This window comes from Oncorhynchus masou, chromosome 13, assembly GCF_036934945.1.
Source record: "Oncorhynchus masou masou isolate Uvic2021 chromosome 13, UVic_Omas_1.1, whole genome shotgun sequence".
Lineage (NCBI taxonomy): Eukaryota > Metazoa > Chordata > Actinopteri > Salmoniformes > Salmonidae > Oncorhynchus > Oncorhynchus masou.
This window is the reverse complement of record NC_088224.1, coordinates 36,677,459-36,704,510: the sequence shown is the minus strand read 5'-3', so window position 1 is coordinate 36,704,510 and position 27,052 is coordinate 36,677,459. Positions and strand designations below refer to the sequence as shown.

Below are 27,052 nucleotides of genomic sequence, written 5' to 3'. Positions count from 1 at the left end.
AACGAGGAATGTCTCACTAACATCCTAAAGTGTCCAAGGAGAGGACAAAGATGAGTTCAAAAAAAGATTTCAGATTAGGCCCAGTTGTTCAAAACATCCCAAAAAATGTTTTCCATCGAAATCCAACGCCCAAAAGGGACCCGTAAAGCACATAGAATTACATCAGAGAGAAAGAGGGAGAGGAGAGAGAAGTGAGAGAGGGAGGAAAAATTCTTGAAGTATGAGAAAATGTTACTGCTCTCCTCCCCTCTCTCTTTCCTTCTCCCTCCCTCCCGCTCTCCTATCCCCCCCTCCCTTTCTCACGGTCAGTCAATCAGAGCTTTCCAAGAGCAGGGAGAGGGAGCTTTGGACTGACTGACAGACATTGGTCAGGGAGAGAGGCAGAGTATCCAGGTAAGCCCTATGCATTTGTACTTTACATTAGCAATGTTTTTATGCTCAAATGTATATTGACAATAAATGCCAAAGATGGTTCATTCATATCAATAAGAATTAAATTGATAGATTATTAGTTATATGAATAAAAAAGTAGAGTAGAGTACATTATCTGGACATCCGAGATGTACATTTATAAGCAACGCATATTAGTGTAAGTACTGAATAACTACATGAGGGAACGGTTTTAAATATGTTATAGGTAGGATCAAATCCATATGACTTTGGCCCTGCAAACGTTGTATTGAACAAGTCTGTGATGTCGTTCATAGTGTCTGTGTAGACTTCAAATGCAAGAGAGTGAGTCACTAGTGCCAATGCACAAAAGCATGCCATCCCTACCCGTTATACAATCCAAAACCATACTACAAAAGGTGTGTTGACCGGTATAAATAGTTTTGATATTCCATTGTGTATTTTAATGTGTGTATTGAGGGCGCTTGAATGCGAGAGAGCCGGAGGGAGGTGGGAAGGTGATGCAGATGCCAAAAAAAGGATGCAAAGCAATCGGAAACGCTTCACAGTCCGTTCGACTAAGACATCTGCAGACAGAGGTGCTGTAAAATATACCCCTTTCTTCTGTGACTAGAGACGTATTACCAGCCGTGACAGGTATCCGTAAGGAAACCGTTGGAGGATGTCAGCACCTTTTGAGTCTATTACGGAGTTCCAGACCAGGATGGAAATGACAGAGAGATGGAAACACCAGTTCCACTGTTAAAAATCAATCACCTTGCAGCCTATCATTCAGAGAGGTGGCAGTAGGCACCGTAGCCACAAAGCCTGGCCCCTGCTCAACTCCGTTGGTGGAGTTCATCAGAACTTCCTTCACCATGGAGTTGGGTTCAGTCAACAAGCACAGTAGCAACCACCACCGTAGTAGCTAGGTGGACTTTAGTATTCTGTTCCTCTGCCTAATCCTCTCCTTCCTACCTCGCTCACTCTGTGATGTTGGCCGTATGTTGTGACTGTGAGTAAGGCTGGTGTTAAGTTTTGGTATCCCCCGTGCCAGAGATATTATATGATTGTAAACCCTGAGCGACATAGCCTCGCGGGACTGGAAGCAGTGTAGCTCTGAGGGACTGAGTGAATCTATCCCTGAGTGATGTGTGTCTGTGAGTCTCCTCATGCTGACAAGATACAGTGCAATTGGAAAATATTCGGGGACCTTTGACTTGTTCCACTTTTTGTTACGTTACAGCCTTATTCTAAAATGGATTGAATTCATATTTTCCCTCGTCAATTGACACACAATAACCCATAATGACAAAGCGAAAACAGCTTTTTTTTAAAAATCACGTTTATTAAAAATAAAAAACTTAAATACTTTATATTCATAAGTATTCAGACCCTTTGCTATGAGACTCAAAATTGAGCTCAGGTGCATCCTGTTTCCATTGATCATCCTTGAGATGTTCCTACAACTTAATTGGAGTCCACCTGTGGTAAATTCAATTGATTGGACATCATTTGTAAAGGCACAAACCTGTCTAGATAAGGTCCACACAGCTGACAGTGCATGTCAGAGCAAAAACCAGGCCATGAGGTCAAAGCAATTGTCCATAGAGCTCCGAGACAGGATTGTGTTGAGGCACAGATCTGGGGAAGGGTATTTCTTCTAAAAAAAACAGTTTTTGCTTTATCATTATGGGGTATTGTGTATAGTTTGATAAGGGGGGGGAAAAAATAAGGTTGTAACGTAACAAAAAGTGGAAAAATTCAAGGTATCTGAATACTTTACAAACGCAATGTATTTGCCCACCAAGGGCCTCGATTTATAAGCTTTTTCTAGGCTGCCGGAAATTGAATAACATGTTGTCATTTCTTGGTGCTATTTTGTTTCCTATTCTCTTTTACTGCCCCCTCATTTTTTTTTACATCTCTGTATATTTATCTATTTCCCTCACTCTCTAGGTGCTATGGCGTTATGCTGCTCTTAATGCTTTACCTCTCATGTCATTTGAGCTGAACTGTGTGTGCATAGATCATTTGAACATTATCCACTTTTGTGCATATACATTCTGGGGATGTTAGGTAGGTTGTGACTTAACCTAGTTCATTTAGAAAATACATAGCACATGTTACTGGACAGATAGCAGGTCGAGGCATTAGGCTGGTGATATGGCAGCCATAGCATTCCATATTGTGATACACGGGCAGGTATGAAAAATGCTTGAGAGGACTGAGGATAGGCTGGTTAGGGTTCAGTCAGGTGAGAGAGGGAGGGATTGTGGGTACACTGCCCCTTGCCTACGTGGTACGGACTGAGACTCTGGCTCCGGGTCAGACAATTGCATCCAAACCCCCTGCTGGAATGAGGATAGTGACCTTATTGGGTCCCACCGGTAAATCACATTATCCTGCATGGCTCTTCCCTGTCCAAACACAAGCTTAACCAACACCAACTGGGCATGGGGATGACCCCATGCCCAGTTCACTGTGGGCTGTTCACAAATGGCAAACGGTTCAGAACCAGTTTGTGGTTCCACATGTGCCACAATCACGTTGCCGTAGGAAAATAGGAACGCACTGGTCACAGAGTATATTGAATTACTCTTCTAGATAAACATTTTTTCCAAGCTAACATGGTGTGTTGACAGGGCCATAAACAACTAGAAGGCTATTCCAGCTCACTATAGCCACTGTGATAGTTGTTGTGCTTGAATTCAGGTGAATGTTTATTCTGAACTCTCTTGTTTCCCAGGGATACAGTGGTGACGGTTCTACAGAGTCACATGAATAAGGCAACCCCTTGATGACAAAAACCCTTGACTTGTAGGCACCTCCACAGCAGAGTTCATCCCTCTGCCCCAGCCTGTCTTTGATAACTGTAATCATTTTGTTAAGTGAATTGCCCTCCCCCTCCACCTGAAGGTGACTTCCTGCCCAAAATGCCTCTTGTCCCATCCTTCCTCCTCCTGCTCCTCGCCTGCCCTGCCCTCCTGACCCTATCAGGTTCCCAGAGCCTGCAGACTGGGGGTCAAAGGGCACCCAGGAACACAAAGCCAGAGGGTGGCGGGCAGCCAATCAAAGTGGTGATCTCTGAGGCATGTGTTCAGGGGGACTCCAGTCAGAACCAGGGAAAGGAACTGGACCTTGAGCCTGGTTCCCCTCTAGTCCTTACCCATCGGATCCGACTGGTTCCGGGGTCATGCGGAGGCGGGTGCGAAGCCGAGTTTGCTGCCCTGCGAGACCGTCTGGAGAGGCTGGAGAAGGAGGTGTCTGCCTTGAGGGAGAAGTGTGGAGGCCCAGAGGGGGGCTGCTGCACGTCCCAGCAGAGCAAAGGTACAGTAGGACTGCTGCCAGGTGACTCACTGATCAAATTGGTCTGGTTTTGACCATTACACAGAATCTCCTCATCATCTCGCTGAAATCCCCCAACTGGTTCTAATTTGAGCGCGCACACGCACACGCACACGATCCATTACTGACCTCAATCCTGATCACATTTATAAAACTGGCAGACTACAGCCATGCTCATATTATGATCTAACTGACCTGAGTAATCGGGACTCTACTAATGGGTTCGACCAATCAGAGCAAGTATAGAAAAAGGTCCAGCTCTAACTTTGTGCCCAATGTGATCTCAGACAATCCTCCCAATCTAGCTCTCCACCCTTCTCTCAGTGTGGGACACTTTCTGCAAAAGCAGGGATAGTTTATCCACTAATCTGTTTAAAATATCATATACAGTCTCGCAACGTTCCTTCACATTTTTTGGGGTGCGGCACAGAGTAAATTTCAGATCTGTTGAGTGCAAACTTGAACATTCTGAACATTCTGTGCAACCTCCAGCGCTCGTTTACTGTGAACAGAAGTTGTGTCTGCTATAAGTTACCGTTTTAACAGTGTCCAAGTAGGCTAATGTGTCTACTTGATCATAACGTAGGCCTATCTGAGTGGCCTACCATCAAAAACAATGGAGAAAATGCATCCCATAACATTTTAACATGAAAACAGCTGTTCTATCATTCCGCCTACAGTAGCAGCCAATATGTGGTGTTCAATGTGGGCCTACATTCCATGAGACTGAACGAAGAAAACATGCAGGGCTTGACATTAACCTGTTTAGCCACCTGTCCTTCAGACAAGGAGGTGACTGAAAATGTTGTTGTGTTGTTTGATGCAAGAAACCACTTTACAAAATAAAATCCATTATTATTCCCATACCATTATTACATAGAATCAGACAAATGATGCTGCCCTATGTCTATTGACTACTTCAAAATACAACACTGCACCTTTAAGACAAAAAAAACAACTCTTTACCTGACTTGCTTTCAAAGATGTCTAGAAATGTGCACGTTACGTGCTCTTGTAGGAAGCAATCAGTCCCCTATTGATGACGACAAATGATCTATAACTGGGCTAATAACTCACTAACTAGTAAAGGATATGAACACAATGTGCGCACGTGGCTACATGCAGATAATTCTTTGATCTCGAAACAACCGCATCAACTCACGACCACAGCTGTAAACACAGTCCAGTTCAAAGTAAACGGCACAGATCCATATATGGCAATGATCTATTTTCATATAGGCCTACTGCAGCTCTGATTAGTTATGCCGCACGGCCTGTGTAGAGTATGGCCCGAGTCTTGCGCAATAGAATCCTACTCTGATTCGTTCTTGCATCGTTTTTTCTTCTTCTCTGTGTTGCATTGAAAGTGGTTAATATTGCGTTGATTCGATCACAATTGCCACAGTGAAGGGAAACGTTGATAGTGTTCACTAACAGGGAAGAGTCTAGAAAGTTGAGTGAAGTTCAATCTCGTGCTTCTCTCCGTGGGCTGATATTTATTTTACACTCTGTTGTTCCTTTTACACTCTGGTTGTCTTACTGTTTTACTCTTTGTCTCTGTCCGAACCCCCGCTTTAGGCACTGAGTGCTCCATCAAGCCGGAGGGAGACGAGTGTCCTAACGAGTGCAGTGACCAGGGACGCTGTGAGGATGGCAAGTGTGTCTGCTTCCCAGGGTTCAGTGGGCCAGACTGCAGTTTGTCTGACTGCCCCGGCAACTGCAATGACAAGGGGAAGTGTGTGAACGGCCAGTGTGTGTGCGACCCAGGTTTCACAGGGCCAGACTGCTCTTCAGAGTCCTGTCCTGGTAACTGTAACAACAAGGGGCAATGTGTGAACGGCAAGTGTGTGTGCAACACTGGCTTCACAGGCCCTGACTGCTCCACCAAGGCATGCCCTGGTAACTGTAACAACAAGGGGCGATGTGAGAACGGCAAGTGTGTGTGCAACACTGGCTTCACAGGGCCCGACTGCTCCACCAAGGCATGCCCTGGTAACTGTAACAACAAGGGGCAATGTGTGAACGGCAAGTGTGTGTGCAACACTGGCTTCACAGGCCCTGACTGCTCCACCAAGGCATGCCCTGGTAACTGTAACAACAAGGGGCAATGTGTGAACGGCAAGTGTGTGTGCAACACTGGCTTCACAGGCCCTGACTGCTCCACCAAGGCATGCCCTGGTAACTGTAACAACAAGGGGCGATGTGAGAACGGCAAGTGTGTGTGCAACACTGGCTTCACAGGGCCCGACTGCTCCACCAAGGCATGCCCTGGTAACTGTAACAACAAGGGGCAATGTGTGAACGGCAAGTGTGTGTGTGATAGCAGTTTTACAGGGCCAGACTGCTCTACCAAGTCCTGCCCTGACAACTGCAGCAACCGTGGAAAGTGTGTGAACGGCCAGTGTGTCTGCGATAGCGGATTTACGGGGCCAGACTGTTCCGCCAAAGCATGTCCCAATAACTGCAGCAACAAGGGAAGGTGCGTGAACGGGAAGTGCGTGTGTGAAGTGGGCTTCACTGGGCAGGACTGTGCCGCTAAGGGCTGTCCCGATAACTGCAGCAACAAAGGGCACTGTGTGAAGGGGAGGTGTGTGTGTCGCCGTGGTTTCGCCGTCCCGGACTGCAGCCAGTGTGAAGCTGGGTTCACTGGAGCTGACTGTGGCACCGGTAAGTCATCCAAATATTCTCCATAAAACACTCTCGGCTGTATTTGGCTTTTATATTGTCCAGTGAAACAGAGGGCACACTGTGTTAGCCACAGGGCAGTACTAATACATCAGTGTCCAGTCAGTGTGGCATATAGGGCGGCAAGTAGCTTAGCGGTTAAGAGCGTTGGCCCAGCAACCAAAAGGTCCCTGGTTCAGATCCCTGAGCTGACTAAGTGAAAAATCTGCCGGTGTGCCCTTGAGCAAGGCTCTTAACCCTAATTGCTCCCGTGAGTCACTCTGGAGAAGAGCGTCTGCTAAATGAGTCAAATGGAAATATAGTATTCCCTTCTATCCAAGTCGACATACTGTTATAAATGTTACGCGTTCAATGACTGTATGTAGACCTCTACCATGTGTTGCAGCTTGATGTTACTTACACATGGACTTGGAAAAAATACATTTACATTGACTTTACAGTTAAATGGGGGAAATGTGACAGCTGGTCAAAAGGAGGCCTTATTGCCTTTAAAATCAATTCCGCGGTAAACATTGCACGACATTGTTGGCTTGAATGACTGGAACTAAGCACCTACCCCCCTTTGTCTCTAGCCATGTCTGGTGTGTCCCAGCTCAACACCAAGGACGTCACTGAATCCTCTGTCACCCTCTTCTGGACCCCACCTCCAGTCCAGTATGACACCTACCACGTCACCTTCACCAGCCAGGTAACAACACCCTACACACTATATTCACAAGTTCTTATGAAGTTGTGAGTCTGGGTCCTAACTAAAGCACAAAGTAAACTGAACTTGAGAAACAACTGTTAGACAACAGATGTATTAGCTGAGAATGAACAGTCACCAAAATGAACAGAAGGTTGCTCTCATGGCAGGAAGCCCGGTCCTCATTCCAGGTTTTAAGACTTGTTCTGGGGGCAAATGTTGAAAAGGTCATGGTGGCGTGTTATTTCCATGACAAATCCCCAAATCTTTTGCCTAAAATGTCCCTGAAAGCCCAAGGGAATTGAATGGTGGCATTTTTATAGAGTAAATAAAAACCTCTTGTGGAAAAAGACATTGACTCCTGTGGCTTCTAATCAAATCAAATCCAATCATGGTATTTGTCACATGCTTCGTGATAAGAAAAAAGAGAATTTTTTATTTTTTTTTATAACACGAGGAATAAATACACAGCGAGTAACGATAACTTGACTATATACAGTCGTGGCCAAAAGTTTTGAGAATGACAGATATATTCATTTTCACAAAGTCTGCTGCCTCAGTTTGTATGATGGCAATTTGCATATACTCCAAAATGTTATGAAGAGTGATCAGATGAATTGGAATGAATTGCAAAGTCCCTATTTGCCATGCAAATGAACTGAATCCCAAAAGAAGTTGCTCTCGGAGGATGTGTTGGTACCATTCTTTCATGGCTGTGTTCTTAGGCAAAATTGTGAGTGAGCCCACTCCATTGGCTGAGAAGCAACCCCACACATGAATGGTCTCAGGATGCTTTACTGTTGGCATGACACAGGACTGATGGTAGCGCTCACCTTGTCTTCTCCGGACAAGCTTTTTTTCCAGATGCCCCAAACAATCGGAAAGGGGATTCATCAGAGAAAATGACTTTACCCCAGTCCTCAGCAGTCCAATCCCTGTACCTTTTGCAGAACACAGGGATTGGTTATGTCGATGTAGGACTCGTTTTACTGTGGATATAGATACTTTTGTACCTGTTTCCTCCAGCATCTTCATAAGTTCCTTTGCTGTTGTTCTGGGATTGATTTGCACTTTTCGCACCAAAGTACGTTCATCTCTAGGAGACAGAACGTGTCTCCTTCCTGAGTGGTATGATGGCTGCGTGGTCCCATAGTGTTTATACTTGCGTACTATTGTTTGTACAGATGAACGTGGTACCTTCAGGCATTTGGGAATTGCTCCAGAGGAGTTGTGGAGGTCTTGTGGAGTTTTTCTGAGGTCTTGGCTGATTTCTTTTGATTTTCCCATGATATCAAGGAAAGAAGCACTGAGTTTGAAGGTAGGCCTTGAAATACATTCACAGGTACACCTCTAATTGACTCAAATTATGTAAATGAGGCTCTAAAACCATGCCATAATTTTCTGGAATTTTCCAAGCTGTGTATGTAAACTTCTGATCCACTGGAATTGTGATATAGTGATTATAATTGAAATAATCTGTCTGTAAACAATTGTTTGAAAAATTACTTGTGTCAAGTACAAAGTAGATGTCCTCACCGACTTGCCAAAACTATAGTTTATTAAAAAGACATTTGTGGAGTGGTTGAAAAACGAGTTTTAATGACTACAACTTAAGTGTATGTAAACTTCCAACTTCATATGTATGTAGTACTTTAAAGTATTTTTACTTAAGTACTTTACACCACTGCCTACAGTGGAGCATGGTGGTGGCAGCATCATGCTGTGGTTATGTTTTTCAATGGCAGGGAATGCTAGACTTGTCAGGATCAAGAGAAATATGTACACGGAAAGTACATAGAGATCCTTGATGAAAACCTGCTCCACAGCGCTCAGGACCTCAAAATGGGCAGAAGATTCACCTTCCAACAGGACAATGACTCTAAGCACACAGCTAAGACAATGCAGGAGTGGCTTCGGGACAAGTCTCTGAATGTCCTTGAGTAGCCCAGCCAGAGTCCGGTCTTGAACCGATCAAACATCTCAAATCAAATCATCTCAAATCAAATCAAAACTTGAACTGTATGCTAATAAGGTATTTCAGTATTTTTAGCTTTTTATAAATGTGCAAATATTTCTAAAAAACTGTTTTCGCTTTGTAATTTTGGGGTATTGTTTGTAGATTGACGAGAAAGTGTATTGATTTAATCCATTTTAGAATAAGGCTGTACATGTACATTTAGGCTGTACCTTAAATTTAGAATAAGGCTGTACCTGTAAAATTGAAAAAGGTCAAGGGCTCTGAATATTTTCTGAATGCACTCTATACAGAGTGATTCACCATGCTGAAAAGGATATTCAATGTCTGTCTGTTTCTACCAATAGGTGCCCTTCTTTGCGAGGCATTGGATAACCTCCCTGGTCTTTGTAGTTGAATCTGTGTTTGAAGTCCACTGCTCGACTGAGGGACCTTACAGATAATTGTATGTGTGGGGTACAGAGATGAATTAGGGTAGGCATTCAAATGTCATGTTAGACACTATTACAGCACACAGAGAGTCCATGCAATTTATTATGTGAGTTGTTAAGCAAACTCTTACTCCTGAACTTATTTCGGCTTGCCGTAACAAAGGGGTTGAAGACTTATTTGACTCAAGATATTTCAGCTTTTCATTTTTTATTAATTTCTAAAATGTTATATAAACACAATTCAACTTTGACATTATGGGCTATTGTGTAGATGTTTTATTTATTTCTTTTTTATTTCACCTTTATTTAACCAGGTAGGCTAGTTGAGAACAAGTTCTCATTTGCAACTGCGACCTGGCCATGATAAAGCAAAGCAGTTAGACACATACAACAACACAGAGTTACACATGGAATAAACACACAGTCTTATGCCTTTGGCTTGGGGGGTGGAAGCTGTTCACGGCCCTGTTGGTTCCAGACTTGGTGCATCGGTACTGCTTGCCGTGCAGTAGAAGAGATCATTTTAGGAGCCTTCCTCTGACACTGCCTGGTATAGAGGTCCTGGATGGCAGGGAGCTCGGCCCCAGTGATGTACTAGGCCATATGCACTACCCCCTGTAGCGCCTTGTGGTCGGATGCCAAGCAGTTACCATACCAAGTGGTGATGCAGCCAGTCAAGATGCTTTCAATGGTGCAGCTGTAAAACTTTTGAGGATCTCAGGACCCATGCCAAATCTTTTCAGCCTCCCAAGGGGGAAGAGGCATCGAGAGTGCCTTCTTCACAAATGTGTTGGTGTGTGTGTGGACCATGATAATTCCTTAGTGATGTGGACACCGATGAACTTAAAGCTCTCGACCCGCTCCACTACAGCCCCGTCGTTGTGGATGGGGGCGCACTCAGCCCTCTATTTCCTTTTCCTTACTGTCGTTGAGGGAGAGGTTGTTGTCCTGGCACCACAATGCCAGGTCACTGACCTCCTCCCTACAGCCCGTCTTATCGTTGTCGATGATTAGGCCAACCACCGTTGTGTTGTCAGCAAACTTAATGATGGTGTTGGAGTCGTGTGCGGCCATGTAGTCATTGGTGAACAGGGAGTACATGACGGGACTAAGCACGCACTCCTGAGGGGCCCCCGTCTAGAGGGTCAGCTTGACGGATGGGTTGTTGCCTACCCCCACCACCTTGAGGCAGCCTGTCAGGATTCCAGGATCCAATTGCAGAGGGGAAGTGTTCAGTCCCAGGGTCCTGAGCTTAGTGATGAGCTTGGAGGGCACTATGGTGTTGAACGCTGAGCTATAGTCAATGAACAGCATTCTCACGTAGGTATTCTTCTTGTCCAGGTGGGAGAGGGCAGTGTGGAGTGCTATAGAGATTGTGTCATCTGTGGATCTGCTGGGGTGGTATGCAAATTGGAGTGGGTCTAGGGTGTCTGGGATGATGGTGTTGATGTGAGCCATGACCAGCCTTTCAAAGCATTTCATGGCTACAGACGTGAGTGCTACGGGGTGATGGTCTTTTAGACAGGTTACCTTCGCATTTTTGGGCACAGGGACTATGGTGGTCTGCTTGAAACATGTAGGTATTACAGACTGGGTCAGGGAGAGGTTGAAAATGTCAGCACATGCTCTGAGTAGGTAGATAAGTGTTACATTTGTCTGCCTCTATTTGCCGTTAGTGGATAATATGTAAGGTCATTTAAAGGTAATTTCCAATTGAGCTGATATATATAGCTTTTACCGTGGATGCAGTCTCCGCTAACGCCAGAACATTGCCTTTAAATTTCAATTACACTGTAACGTTGAATTTCTGCGATATGGACTGAATAGAGAGCCCTTCGTTTTCTATGCCAAATAAATCAATCCAAAGATTGATCTTGGGAACAGTAACACACCACAGTTTGACAGCTGAGCAGCAGAGGTTCATCACAGAAGTTACTGGCAGGGGAAGTCTCAGACCATGTCAGAAACAGATGACTCTCAATCCCTCTTAACTCACGATTCCTGTGTTTTCCTATTTTAAATTCAGTCATTCATTTCAGTCAGCCTTGAAAGACTTTCAAATGGCAAAACCATTGTTTCACTGCGTAAAACACTTTAGTGGACTGTTGGAGTACATAGCAACGTTTATAGATCCTGTAAAAGTGCAGCTATTCAAACGCTTTGCAAAAAGACATAGCCGTGGACATTTTTCCAGTTTCTGTTTAATGATGTTTGGTGTTAACAAACTGTCACTACAGTAGATACTAGATTCAGCTGATATACTTCTATACTGGTTCAACTTATATGGTTGGATTCACAGCCATAGTAACCACAGAACAGAGGATACAATATAAAATAATAATAATAATATAAAATTAATATAAAAGCATTACATAAAATGTAAAACATATGACGGGACATCATAACATGACATAAGTGTGTTGTTGTATTAATTTTGTTCAGCAGCTCATGGTATCAATCAATGGACTAAAAAGAGCACATCCAGTATCCAATATCAAAGGTAGCTAACCGATGCAATAAGTGAATTCCAGTGGATTCACAGAGACATATGCTACCAATTGTATTCAAAGCTGCCTTTGTACTCTTTGTTTTGAGTATAGGATGTTATTAGTGTTTCGCATTACAGAATAACTTCCTATTGAGTTCAAGTTCAGTTAACATACAGTAGCCTGGACACTATGTATAAAGAACATGCATTGTGATGATCTAATACAATATCTGGGCCACGTGAGGTCTCCCACTGCCTTAAAAAAGGCCCAGTGCAGTTTTATATATGTTTCAACATTATGAGGATGGAATAATACTGTGCAATTTAGAAAATGATGATAATGCCCTTTTAGCGTAAGAGCTGGTTGAAAAGGCTGCCTGAAATGTTTGCCTGTTTTGGTGAGATGGAGTTGTGGTGACATCACCAGGCGGTAAATTAGCTAATAGACCAATAAGAAAGAGTTCCAAACCTCTCTGCCAATAACAGCTAGTTTTCAATGTTTCTCTCCCAACTCAGACCACTCCCAGACAGTCCTAGCAAAAATCTTGCTTGAGAAATTACTTGTTACGAAGAAGCTATTTTTGTTTCTTTTTAACCATTTTAATTCAAAAACTAATCAAGGTAACTTAATTGTTATCCAGAAAGGATTTGATATTAATATATAAATGGCTGCATTGGACCTTTAATAGAACATATGCTCCCAACCTGCACAGAGGGGTGATGTCAGATGTACACAATGACAAACTGGATTGATACTCATCATGCACATATTGTTGGACCTTGCTATTACAATAGGCACACGCACTCTAGAGAAGCTGTATCCATGTCCGCAAAAGTCTCATCTCCAACACTGAAACAAAGAGAAGCACCTTAAGAACATCCAAAAGTAGGGAAGTACAACAAGATTAAACCACACTCTTTTTCCTACTTAATGGAACTCTTTCAATGTGTGAATGAGATTGTTGTTCTTCATAAAAGGGTTTCCGGACGAAAAAAAGAGAGATTTTTTGTTGTTGTGAAAAACAGAGACTATTGGAGGTTACTAGAGTGAAGTTTGGCCACAGCATCAGCACCAGGATGCATTCCAAAAGCTCACCGCAAAACAGCAACGGAAACAGCCTATTTTCCGTACATGACATTGGTAGGTGTGAGAAGAAATATGGATGAAGGGAGGATATCCTTATAAAGGGAATAAATTAAACTAGTCATAGGAGAGTCAAAGGACAAAGTCATAGCAACAATAGTTAGGGAAAGGGAAGGATAATGGGAGATAGAGAGAGTGGACAGCAAGGGAGAAGAAAAGATGCAGATGTGGGATGCTTGTTTCTAGGGCAACCGTAAACACTGTCAAAAACATGGCCCTGGCCAGACAAATGACTTCACTGGTCGGCAGCTGTGACACAGCGGAAGGGAATGAATGAGGGAGATACACATTCATCTCTCATGTTTACAGATAAACAACACACGCAGACTAAACAGGACACAAACCCCACATTGTGCAAGATAAAGCACAATGACACGCTCAAAACTGGAGGCATATCACATACGCACTCTGTTGTAGGTCAACGCTGGGCAACCTGGCAACCCAGCTGGGCTCCATTTCCCATATGAGAGAATATATTACACCATTGTGAAAAACTTGGAGAACACCCCCATATTGGAGTAATTGAGTAAAACCTGAAACTACTGCTTTTAAATGAATGGAAATAATGGTCATCTTCCAACACATAGGTTGAAGAATAACAACCTGATACTGTTCCGGGTTTTAATAGCATATTTCCTCAGCTGGTTTCTCAAATGATCACATATCAATGAAGGAAATTGTGAGAGTTGGAACGTGAAAGGCTGACAACAGTTCTCAAAGCTCTGTGATCACCTGGATTTCCCCCTTTACACGTTAATCATTTATTATTTTCACAATACTACTACTACTACTACTACTACTACATCATTGGAATATGAGGCTGTTCATCTCAGTGCCAAGAAAATAATCATCTGATCATTAATAAATATGAGTCCAGTTACTAATTTTAGAGAGTAGGCTCGGTTGATGTTTACAAAAAAATCGGAATATAGGCTTCAGCCTGACACAATTTGTAAGTCAGCCTACTCCCCCTGCTGGTAAGCATACATGCACCCATTCCATATCATCTTTAACAGGTTCTAACTACAGTTACTTTAACAAATTAACTGAAATACTAGTAGGCCTGTGAAGGAAAAGGGATTATCAATCCTCGTGATATCTGTTCTAACATTGACTTGATCATTTTCTGTGCCACACAGAAAGAGGGCGATCAACAGATAACATCTCAGGTTGGAGGCAAGCTCACGGCCTACACCCAAACAGGCCTGGCGACCGGACAGGCGTACACGGTGACAATCAATGGAGAAATAAATGGGAGAATGGGCGCTGAGAGCACAGCAGAATTCACCACTCGTGAGTCAGGAAAGCCTATTTTGTATCCCCTTATTATCATGATCATCTTCTACTTCGGTTATCGATAGACATAAATGCTAAGTTGTTCTTCCCCCCCAACTGCTTTTCCCTCACCCAGTTATCTCTGGTCCCACAAACCTTCAAGTTGTGAAGACAACCACAACATCTGCCGTTGTCCAATGGGAACAATCGCAAGGAGACATCGACAGGTATCGCTTAACTGTTACACCCAATCAGACAGACGGAACAACCAAGGGAAGACAAGACCTGACCCTGCCCCCTGAGAGGGACTCTGCCCAGATTGACGGTTTGGACCCGGGACATTTGTATGACATCACATTAGTGGCTGAAAAAGGCGGGATCAAGAGCAAGCCAGCAACAGTTCAAGTCACTCCTGGTGAGTTTTATTGGATGAGGGGGTTGCTTACCTTACTTACTACATTGTATATGAAAAGGTCCAGGGACTAGATTGTATGAGAAGCGATCTTGATTAAGTGGGTCAGATTATAATACTATATTTTGAGATAAGGGAGTTGCACAAACATACAGTCATGAAACAACAAAGATATTGTGAACTAAAGCAGAAGAAGCAGGAGACGTCATCACTATGTTTAAAAAGAGAGACATCTCTGAAACAAATTGGATTCCCTGGCAATGTGAATATGCAAGGGAGGCCAGCCCTGCTCCTGTGATGTGTTATCCCACTAAAGTGAACATGTCTAGACACATCATTATTCAATTGAGAAGGTCATTGGAAGTGAAATTAAAATGTTAGATTGAAATGAATTTATGTACAATATAAAACCTCCTCATGGAGCTAAGCTGATCTCTCTTCGTAAAATACATTCTCCTTTTCTTTCTTTCTTTCGAATGACTAATGCTGCTCTCTTTCTCGACAATAGTAGCACACACTTAACTCACAACATTTAATATTTCAGCACCCGAACAGTGAATGGCAAGGTTGTGTTGATGACCATATGTAATAATCTTTCCACTTCTCTCTGCAGGTTTGGACAGCACATAGGCCAACTATTTATTGCACTAATGTCAATGCAGGTGTTGTAGGAAAGAATACTTTTTCGAATTGTTCAGTTCAAAGATAATATTTGTGACTTTCCCATTTGGATCTAACAGTGCTTCCCTCCTGTAGTTTTATCTTTGATTCCAAACAATCGCTTCATGCCTTTAGGAAAATCCACAAAGACAATATCCAGGGTGACCATGCCGGTAGCACCAGGAGTAGAAAGCCACAAGGGAGACTCAGCCGGGAATACAAAGCCTGTCAAGGACATCCTCAACACGAAGGCCAAGAGTGAAGAACCAGAGAGGGAGAAGGATTGGAGTGGACCAGGCTCTGTGACAGTCAAAGGCACCAATGGAACCAGAGAGGACACATCTGTTAGAACCAGTACAAGACCACTTGTCAACACAAACTACAGGGTTATACCTAAACCAGGTGATAGAATAACCTTGCCCAGGAAACCATACATTGGAGGCTCTATCCGTTTTAATGGTACAAGAGTCGGCCAAGGTGGGAGGAGAGTGGGTCACAGTCTTCTGAAAAAGCCTACGAGCAGAAATCCAATGGAGGTGCCAAAGGTCAAGGAGACCTTGGATACGGACTCTAAACCAGAGAATCCCTTTGTTGGGGACAAGACTGTCCCCAACAAAGCCTTAACTGTGAAAGAAACTAACCTGGAGACGAGTCCTCTTGGAGAAAAAGATGAAACTTTGACAAAGGCATATCCTGTCGGGATCCTTCCTGTAAATGGCACTTCAAGATCTGGTTCTGAACCATCAGTGAAGGACCTACCCGATAGAAAAAAAGATACAGAGATTGAAACAAATGAGCCAGGGCCAGGGACAGAGGGTTTGGAGCATACCACCACATCAGAAAGAAATACGACGGTTCACCCGAATGGGAAGAAATGTGTCAACAAGGTTAAATTGACACACAGGAAAGTCAATGTGACACGTAGAGAGAGAGTCATTGGAGGGCAGTTGAATGGCACAATAGTTCAACGTAAACCCACAGCAGGGCAGGGTTTCGCTGAAAAAGAGGATGGTGCCCTAAAAGTGTCCGAAACAGGACATTCAAAGACAACATTTCATGAGCGTAACCGGGTCATTCACACACAGAGTAAAGCAGATGACATTTCTCCACACACAACCCAAAGTCCTGCATATGTAACTTCCTCTTCACCAGTATCACCTACTTCCAACATGTCACTTTCTTCTTCAGCTCCCGCTAAGCATGATGAATCAATGACCGGTATGGGTCAACCTATGACTGACAGAGACGTGGCGAATGGAGAGACTTTGCCTGTTCCCCAAACCCAATCATCCAACCTCCCTCCAGAGACAGAACCAACATCCTCCAGTGAATCAGAACCAAATGGTAAAGGACCATCTCCCTTCAACCCTGAGGACTCATACTCAGGTAAAGCTCATGTTGCAGTAGCAGAAGTGGGAGTCAGCAAAGATGGAGCGAAAACCGCTAACGGGGGATTGTTTGGAACCAAACAAAACAAGACAAAGACTCCGAGAGTGGGCGGCTCACCACCTTTTCGCCGCCTACCTCCAAAGGGGCCCTACCAACGCCGCCCGTACCTAAATATGAGACCATTCCAAAACAGGACACGTTCACCTTTTTCAGCTCCCGCAAAACAAAATGAATCAAAGACCGGTACGGGTCAACCCATGACTGACAGACAACTAGTGTTTCCAAAGACATTAACCGTTTCCTCAGCACAATCCTCAACCCTCCCTTCAGATGTCCAGCCAGAGAGAGCACCAAAGACCTCCAGTGAATCAGAACACAGTGGCAAAGGCCATTCATCATCATCATCCACTTCAGAGGAATCAGACTTTACTAAAGAAAATGTTGCTGTGGCAGAGGATGGTATCAGCAGAGATGGGGACAGGGCAACTGACGTGGTGTCGTCTGGAACTGAACGAAACAGGTCAAGGACTCTGACACTGGGCAGCACACCACCCGTGCGCCGTCTACCTCCAAAGGGGACGCAGCAACGCCGTCCACACCCAAATATGGGAGCATTCCCAAACAGGACGCGAACAAACCTGATACCCCCTTGGCATCCATCAAGAGGCCCAATACGCAGACCTTTCCCACCTAAACTGACAAACAGGGACAACGGCATCATCGTTCAAACCCCTCAAACAGGGGAGCAGGGCACCTACAGCACCAGCCAGAATGACACAAACACAGACCTAAAGCCCAAACCTCTCCTCAAGAAAACAAATGCCACAGCTGGTAAAATAGCACGAGATCAAACACACATAAGAAATAACAGTAGCTTGAGCCAAAGGGGCCAAGATTCAAAAACAGGCCATCCTGACAAAGGTAGCCAAGTGAGTAAGAACGCTGACTCAAGAGACAGCCCAAACCAGATAAATGGGTCAGATGTCACTACTACTGGGAAAACAGGCCAGCCTCTAAACTCAGTGGGGGTTCAAAGCATAACCTCAGGAGGGCTCATACTCGTTTGGGAAGCACCAGAGGGGATGTACAGAAATTTCATAGTAACCCGGGAAGAGCATGGAAGTAAGAACGAGGCAGAGGAAGAGGAGGAGAAGGAAGAGGAGGAGAGCGAGTCAGAGGAGGATCGGCAGGAGGAAGGGGAGGCGGAGGGACAAACTGAGAAGGAGAACAATGGGAATGAGGAGGAAAGTGAAATGGGGGTGAGTCAAGGTAAGGAGGGCGGAGAGGAGATCACTGTTACCAATAGCAAAAGTGATAACCAAAGACAGAGCAGCGACAGTAATGCTACGGCTAAAGTTGGCGACGGTGGTACAATCAAGTTCTCCAAAGTCCTTCCGGGGTCAGCTCGCTCATTCCGATTCCAGAATCTCCATCCACAGACCCGCTATTCCCTGTCCGTGTTTGGGAAGGGTCCCGGACTACGCTCCAAAATACACAGACTCATCATCAGCACAGGTACCGGCCATAGTTTAAACTCTCCAACCTCTACAAGGGTTTATTCATTATCGTTCAAATACAGGACTTGGCTTTTCTTGAACTATGCAAGTAATTCCAGACACCCAAGGTAGATGCCGATGCATCCTCACACCGTTTTAGGTGAGGTACACTTGCACCACTGCTTGATCCATATCAAGAGCCGTCACACTCTTGATACTGTAACTTCCTGAATTACAGTACCTCATCACGTATGCTGTTAATTTGCATCATCTGCTTATTGATACCGTGAGCTGTGTCTCTTTTGGTTTGTCCTTGACAACCGGGGGCTTTTAATTAAAGCAATGTCCAAAGCTTTAATTGCAAAATATGCAATGACCAAATAACCATGCGTATATGTGCTAATCAATTGCATTTCAAGTTAACCCCTTGTTTATGCCATGTTGTGCAGTGATGCGTGCAACTGTGATGTGTGGTGTTCATACTGGGTGCATTGTGGAAAAACAGGTATGATTGCCAAAACACACAGGGGGAAATGGGCAGTTGTTTACAGGCAAACTATTTGAAGCGTGTCCCATCAACAAATGTCATTTCCGAAATGTAATCTATAATCATTGCATTTGTAACAGTTGCAGATCCAGGTTTTTGATCAGTGACACATCTTACACAATAAACACATAGTCTCACAGTTCCATACACGACATATTATATAAAGCCTGTGTTTTCCATTTTGTACGTGTACAGTATGTCAACACAAACACATCCATGTGTTAAGCACACGCAGTGCATTCAGAAAGGATTCATACCCCTTGACTTATTCCACATTTTGTTGTGCTACAGCTTGAATTCTAAATGGATTAAATCTTTGTTTTTTTTTACCCATCTACACACAATACCACAAAGTGACAACATGTTTTTAGATTTTTTTTTCCAAGCGTATTGAACATTAAATACAGTAATATCTCATCTACATAAGTATTCACACCCCTGAGTCAATACTTTGTAGAAGCACTTTTACAGCTGTGAGTCTTTTTTGGGGAAGTCTCTAAGAGCTTTGCACACCAGGATTTTACCATATTTGTCCATTATTGTTTAAAAAAAATCTTCAAACTCTGTCAAGATGATTGTTGATCATTGCTAGTCAGCCATTTTCAAGCCGACTTAAGTCAAAACTGTAACTAGGCCACTAGAATATTCAATGTCGTCTTGGTAATCAACTCCAGTGTATATATGGCCTTGTGTTTTAGGTTATTGTCCTGCTGAAAGGTGAATTTATCTCCCAGGGTCTGTTGGAAAGCAGACAACCAGATTTTCCTCTAGGATTTTGCCTGTGCTTATAGCTGTATTCTGTTTCTTGTTTTGGAACATTTGTATTCTGTACAGGCTTCCTTCTTTTCACTCTGTCATTTAGGTTAGTATTATGGAGTAACTACAATGTTGTGGAGCCATCCTCAGTTCTCATTTCACAACCACTAAACTCTAACCATTTTAAAATCACCATTGGCCTCATGGTGAAATTCCTGACCAGTTTCCTTCCTCTCTGGCAAACTGAGTTAGGAAGGACGCCTGTATCTTTGTAGTAACTGGGTATATTGGTACACCATCCAAAGTATAATAAATACATTCACCATGCTCAAAGGGATATTCAGTGTCTGCTTTTAAAATTTGATTACCCATTAACCAATAGGTGCCCTTCTTTGCGAGGTATTGGAAAAACTCCCTGGTCTTTGTTGTTGTATCTGTGTTTGAAATTCACTGCTCAACTGAGGGACCTTACAGATAATTGTATGTGTGGGTACAGAGATGAGGTAGTCATTCAAAAATCACGTTAAACACACAGAGGGAGCCCATGCAACTTATTATATGACATGTTAAGCACATTTTGACAATTGTTTTGACTTTCTAAAATGTTCTACAAACAAAAATTCCACTTTGACATTATGGGATATTGTGTGTAAATCAGTGACACAACATCTCAATTTACTCAATTTTAAATACAGGCTGTAACACAACAAAATGTTTGTTTTAAGTAAAATGGTGTGAATACTTTCTGAAGGCACTGTACTAATGAAAATTAGACATTGACATAGACATTGAATCATTCAGCCACAATCGTCCTTCACTGCTGGTCTGATCTTCTCTCACTTAGGGTAAGCTTTAAGTCAGCAACCTTCATTGGCTCCCTTCATCACTCACAAAACCCAGGGTAAGACCATGGTTGGTCGCTATGGTTTTTCCTGATCTTAAGTGTGAAATGTACAGATTTTAATCCTATGAGTCTTTTTTATATCTAAAAAAAAGAAGAAGAAAATAATTAAATTCCACAAGGTTAAAGATTTTTTTAACGTTTATTTTTTTAACGTTTTTTATTTATTTATTTTTTCGGAGGGTGAGGCCTCAAATGTTATTTGGAATCATTATGGCAGGCTTCTGCTCACTCAAGGTTGAAAATCTGTTGGTCAACACATTTCTTATGCCTTAGAAATGATTTATCTTGCTTTATCTCTCTTATTTGTGTATTTAAAACAATTAGCGGTAAACTGTATTTGTTATCAACATCTTAAGATGTTTCCTTTCTTCTGTTATAACTATTTTCATTTTCTCTTTCCTGCCAACTTTTTTTTTCAGGATCAAAAGACCAGCTCAACATTAATATCTCATCCTTTTCCCTTGCTGCTTTCCAGGGTCCAACATCTGCATTTAACAGTGACATCTTTGTCTGTTTTAGTATATGCTGTACTGCGTATACTGTATATATGTTTGCACTGTACATATATACACAAACTCATTGGAGCACTAATAATAACAGCGTGAGTAAAGTATGGGTGCACCTACAGTTTAGGGCATACTGACCACAGGAGGTCAGTGGCACCTTAATTGGGGAGGATGGGCTCGTGAAAATGGCTGGAGCGGAATTAGTGGAATGGTTTTAAATACATCAAACACATGGTTTGATGCCATTCCATATGCTCTGTTACAGCCATTATTATGAGCTGTTCTCCCCTCAGAAGCCTCCACTGATATTGACCTTCTAATCTATTACTTCTCCACACATGTAGTAATGACTTACCTTCTCCTCAAGTCTACCTTTTCTGTTTCTCAAATGCATTGTAAGCTCTGTTTCCAAGTCCACTATTTTCACCTTCCTTTCTTTCGTCTTGTTTTTATTTGTCTTTCTTTGTTTTTATGTCTTTCTTCCTGTTTTTATTTGTCTTTCTTTGTTTTTATGTCTTTCTTCCTGTTTTTATTTGTCTTTCTTTGTTTTTATGTCTTTCTTCCTGTTTTTATTTGTCTTTCTTTGTTTTTATGTCTTTCTTCCTGTTTTTATTTGTCTTTCTTTGTTTTTATGTCTTTCTTCCTGTTTTTATTTGTCTTTCTTTGTTTTTATGTCTTTCTTCCTGTTTTTATTTGTCTTTCTTTGTTTTTATGTCTTTCTTCCTGTTTTTATTTGTCTTTCTTTGTTTTTGTCTTTCTTCCTGTTTTTATTTGTCTTTCTTTGTTTTTGTGTCTTTCTTCCTGTTTTTATTTGTCTTTCTATGTTTTAGTCTTTCTTCCTGTTTTTATTTGTCTTTCTTTGTTTTTATGTCTTTCTTCCTGCTTTTATTTGTCTTTCTATATCTTTTTCCTTCTTTCATTACTCTTTTTCGCTCTCAATCACACATATCCTTCCCATGCCATGCCCAGGCCCAGAGCTTCCCTCAGGTCTTGTCTTCAGTGAAGTGACTGAGACGTCTCTCTCTGTATCCTGGACCAAGCCAAAAAGTCCAGTGAGTGGCTTCAAGGTCACCTACACTCACACACAGGAAGGTAGGACCTTACACAGATGTTCTGGAAGTCAACATCCGGACTGTTGAGTCACGTCACTTCATTGTGTGTTCTTTACATCTGTAGAAACACTTCATATTTCGCAATTTATTCGCTCTATTCCAGGGGAGCCTGTCTCAGTAATGGTGGACTCTGGGGATTCCACTCTGGCACTGTCAAAGCTCTCTCCGGGGTCCTCCTATGAGGTCAGTGTGATATCCGTCCTTGGACTGGACGAGAGCGATGCAATCAAAGACCACGTTATGACACGTAAGTTTACTGTTGACTTTCAGTTTTCGGATGAAATTTAATTTACAGGAAGTTATCCGATTATAAATTATAGTAAATTATCAAGACTATCGACGTCCATTTTTTTTTTTTTTTGGTCCTTTGTGATGTCTCGGCCAACAAATTTAAGTTAAGCATTAAAAACCACATGAATGATGTGTGTTTTGTTTCTTACTTTCATGTGTGTTCTTCAATGGGTTCTGTGTTCTGATAATGGTTCTAGCAGGTGCAGGATCTGGGAAAGATCTGTGCATTTTCATATTTTCTCAAAGGGTCTATTCTGGAACTGCTTCAATTAAAATGTCTAAATACTTTATTTATTTATTTAGCAAGAATGAGATTCTTATGTTCCATATGTTGCGAAATCCAATGATACATCAAAGGGGTTTGAATTCACACTGTGATAATTAACACTCACTTTCTCGTGCCTTCATTTTCTTCACAACCCAAACCCATCTTAGTCCCTGACCCTCCAACGACTCTCCAGGCCATTAATGTCACAGACACCAAGGCGTTGCTGCTATGGCGACCAGCACTGGCAACGGTTGACCGCTACGTCATAGTTTATGGCTCTGAAAAAGGTAACGGGTATCACAGGTTGGATATTCATTACAACAATATCCTGTGGGACTTTTTAAAACCCCTAGCCATATTAGAGCATTTCCCTTCCCAGTTGGAGCTTTCACAGGCCACAGTCATTCTAGATGAGATCATAATACTTGTATTGGCCAGCCAGTTTATGACCCCCCCTACAGCATTACAATATAAACACTGAGAAATAAATTCAATTCTGAAGCCTTACCTCTCTCCCCTGCCACTCACCTGCTCTCTCTTTGCCGCTTACTTGTTTCTGTGTCAACGAAGGGTCAGATGATGTGAAGATCACTGTGTCGGGCAACGCGGCCGAGCAGCAGCTGAAGGACCTGCAGGGCTCCACTATGTACACCGTCACGGTCACCAGTCAGTTGGGCAACCTGGATGGCCCTGCCGCTATCACCGTCTTCACCACCACCAGTGGTCAGTCCGGCACACACTCTCAAACTACCCTAATGCTTTAAACAATCAACTCACCCGAGACAAAAAAAAGAAAAGGAAGGCTGCTGTTTTTATTGAATCCCACAACTGAGCTTCTTGTGATTGTGTCCATGTCCTTCTGGCAGGATCTGGGGGAGATGGGGAAGTCCCGCGTGACCTGAAGGCCAGTCAGGTGACTCCTCGCTCAGCGTTGCTGACGTGGAAACCGCCCTCTGCCGCTGTGGAAAGCTACAAGCTGACCTATCAGACGGAGGGACAGGAGATGCAGGTAAGGAACTAATTCAAAAGCTGGAGACAGACACACATTCTATTTTATTCAGTGCAGCACACGAGGACAAAATGCAACAAACACTGGTCTAGACAGATACCTTTTTACTTCTCAACAGGAGGTTACCATTGATTCCACAGTAACGGAGTTCAAGTTGACCAGGCTGCATCCCATGTCCAAGTACACCGTGCAGCTACAGGGAGAGAGGGGAGGGAGCTATACTGCTGCAATTTCCACTGAGTTCACCACAGGTAAGTGGCCAAATATATTTGACTAAACTGAACAAATTAAATACTTACATTGAAAGCACAGTTTCATAAAGTTGGTCTCTCTCTTTGATTTTTTTCTCTCTCAGGGAATCTCCGGTACCCCTTCCCAAGTGACTGTTCCCAAGAGCTGCTGAACGGGATGCATGAGTCTGGAGAGGTGGAGATCTTCCCGAGGGGAAGGCAGGGAAAACCAGTATTGGTCTACTGCGACCAGGTGACTGATGGAGGCGGCTGGACGGTAAGAGAAGATGATTGTGAGACCACACAAAAATGATCTTTTGGTATTTCATTAGTCCACTGTCGATACAGTCCCCAAAAAGGTTTCTGCATGTCAGTAGTCAAGTTGTCAATATATAAGTCTATCTTGAAAACGTGATTGCTGACATGCAGAAAATGTTGGGACTGTATCAACAGGGAACTAACAAAACAAAAGAGTGGTATTTCACTTTAACTGACATGTTAAGGGGTGGTTTAGCATGGTATATGTCAGCTGAATTAGCGTGTGTGTGTGTGTGTGTGTGTGTGTGTGTGTGTGTGTTACAGGTCTTCCAGAGAAGGATGGATGGGAAAACTGACTTCTTCCGAGGTTGGGAGAACTACAGCAAAGGATTTGGAGAACTGAGTGGGGAATTTTGGCTGGGTGAGTCATTTGTCACGCAAAGTTTGTTTTCACCCGCTTCAGCAGCAGTGTACCAGCGTAACATCAAACGGAACGGCTATATTGACGACGCAAAAGCTAAACCATGTCACTTTTACATAAACAGCGCAAGCTCTGGTGACAGATCAACTCGGTAAATAGACCCATTGCTAGGCAGAGAAATGAAACAGTGCAGTGCCAGATGAGAAGGATCAATTTAATGTGGAAACGTATGGCAAGGGGGTAGAAAAAAAGCAGACTACTGGCACTATTGGTGCACAAACAGAAGGAAATCCAAGAGCAGTAGCAGAGGGCCTATCACTAAGTCCTTTCACTATTATTGGAGCAATTGGCTGAGTATTAGCGCCGGCAGCACAGTATCCACTATTCTAACATTGAGGGGCATCATGCTCTACTGCACAGATCTGATGAAAATAGTATTTGGCGCCCCCTAGAGGCAATACATATAGTTTACTACAGTTGGCTTAGCAGCAAGCATTTTTGTGTGTGTGCTATAACACCTTCTTTCCCACTCATCCCTATCCATATATAGGTAATGAGAACATACACAATCTAACCAGCATGGCACCGATGACCCTACGTGTGGACCTCCGTGCAGGGGACGAATCCGTGTTTGCCAAGTACTCCACGTTCACGGTGGACACTGTTAGGAGGAACTACGCTCTCAAAGTGTCTGGGTACAGCGGTACAGCAGGTATGAACAGAATCTGTCCACTAAACATGATTGACCTCTTATTGTGCATATCTCCACATAATCATTAAACCCCATTGTTTATTCCCTTTCCTTTTCCCTCTATTCCACACCTACTGTTTTCCCCTCCTCGCGCCTGCCATCCGTCTTTCCACTCGATCTCCCTTTTCCCCTTTCCCTCTCTCCTTTTTCGTCCCGGTAGGTGACTCTATGAGTTACCACAACGGGCGCATGTTCTCTACCAGAGACAGAGACCCCGCGCCTTTCATCACTCGCTGCGCCATGTCCTATAGGGGGGGTTGGTGGTATAAAAACTGCCACCAGGCCAACCTTAATGGCCTCTACGACACCAGTGTCAATCACCAGGTAATCCCAGCTGACTTCATACCTCATTTCACTATTTCAGAGTCTAAATCATCAAATTAATCTAAGTCAAGTAATCTAAGTCAGCTACTACAATCAGTTACATTTTTGGGGTGGTTTATTAACCTAATTGCCTCTTTGTGTCCCAGGGTTTGATCTGGACTGCCTGGAAAGGCAAGGATTATTCCGTCCCTTTCACTGAGATGAAGCTCAGACCAACATCTTTCACCCCTCCAACTCAGGGGTAATGACAAAGTGGTGGACAGAAAATGAGAAGGGGAGAGAGGCACACTTTATGAACACACACACACACACAACCCCCAGGTAACTGCCAAAATAAAGGAAACACAGATAGTGTCTTAATAGGGCGTTGGGCCATCACGAGCCAGAACAGCTTCAATGCATCTTGGCATTGATTCTACAAGTGTCTGGAACTCTTACGGAGGGAGGAGACACCATTCATCCTCGAGAAATTCCATAATTTGGTGTTTTGTTGATGGTGGTGGAAAACGCTGTCTCAGGCACCACTTCAGAAACTCCCATAAGTGTTCAAGTGGGTTGAGATATGGTGACTGACACACACACACACACACACACACACACACACACACACACACACACACACACACACACACACTTTTAAACTCCTATGCTCCTTTGAGACCCCTCTTTCAAAGTCACTGAGATCTCTTCTTCTAGCCAGGGTAGCCAAAATAATGGGGCAACTGAGCATTTTTATACATGACCCTAAGCATGATGGGATGTTAATTGCTTAATTAACTCAGGTACCACACCTGTGTGGAAGAACTTGCTTTCAATATACCTTGTATCCCTTGTTTACTCAAGTGTTTCCTTCATTTGGCCAGTTTCCTGTACATAAGCACACAGGCAAACACACTCAATCCCACCCACAGAACATGCACCTATTAGCTTTTGTTGAAAAATCTCCAAATGCCTTTCTCTCCAGACTAAAGCGAGGACAGTTATTCATCCGTATGTTATATTGTACAGTTTCTAGATTATCTTTGCAATGTCCATTTTTTTACTACTCTTAGTGTTGTGGCACCCCTCTCGTCAGCTGTAAAAAATGTATGCATTGTCCCCTCGCAATGATGGTACAACCATGGAAATGAGCGGGTGAATAATGGAGATTTATGTGTGTACTTGACTGGTAATTTTCAAGTTGTGTCCTTTGTTTGTCTTATTTGTGGTTGTATGTCCTGTATTTTCTGTTGCCCCAATTCTCAAATTGTAGTTGCTACAATAATAAAAAAATGATGGTGGAACACGGGCAGCAGAA

General features: G+C 43.2%; 1 protein-coding gene across 1 annotated transcript; it reads left to right on the top strand.

Moving 5' to 3' along the window:
• Positions 1-318: 318 nt before the first annotated feature.
• LOC135552198 (tenascin-like) lies at positions 319-27,052 on the top strand. The gene is made up of 18 exons (XM_064983673.1): positions 319-393; positions 3,140-3,720; positions 5,317-6,405; positions 6,996-7,111; positions 14,286-14,439; positions 14,558-14,836; positions 15,629-18,397; positions 22,061-22,183; positions 22,307-22,450; positions 22,930-23,049; positions 23,333-23,485; positions 23,629-23,771; positions 23,890-24,022; positions 24,127-24,278; positions 24,584-24,680; positions 25,231-25,392; positions 25,592-25,755; positions 25,902-27,052. Exons 2-18 carry the CDS (start codon positions 3,327-3,329, stop codon positions 25,998-26,000), a joined length of 6,291 nt encoding a protein of 2,096 aa, XP_064839745.1. The 5' UTR covers positions 319-393; positions 3,140-3,326; the 3' UTR covers positions 26,001-27,052.

Coding starts and splice junctions, on each gene's coding strand:
- LOC135552198 (XM_064983673.1), top strand. CDS start 3,327: ATGCCTCTTGTCCCATCCTTCCTCCTCCTGCTCCTCGCCTGCCCTGCC. Junction 22,451..22,929: donor CAAAGACCACGTTATGACAC/GTAAGTTTACTG, acceptor AACCCATCTTAG/TCCCTGACCCTCCAACGACT. Junction 24,681..25,230: donor GAGTGGGGAATTTTGGCTGG/GTGAGTCATTTG, acceptor ATCCATATATAG/GTAATGAGAACATACACAAT.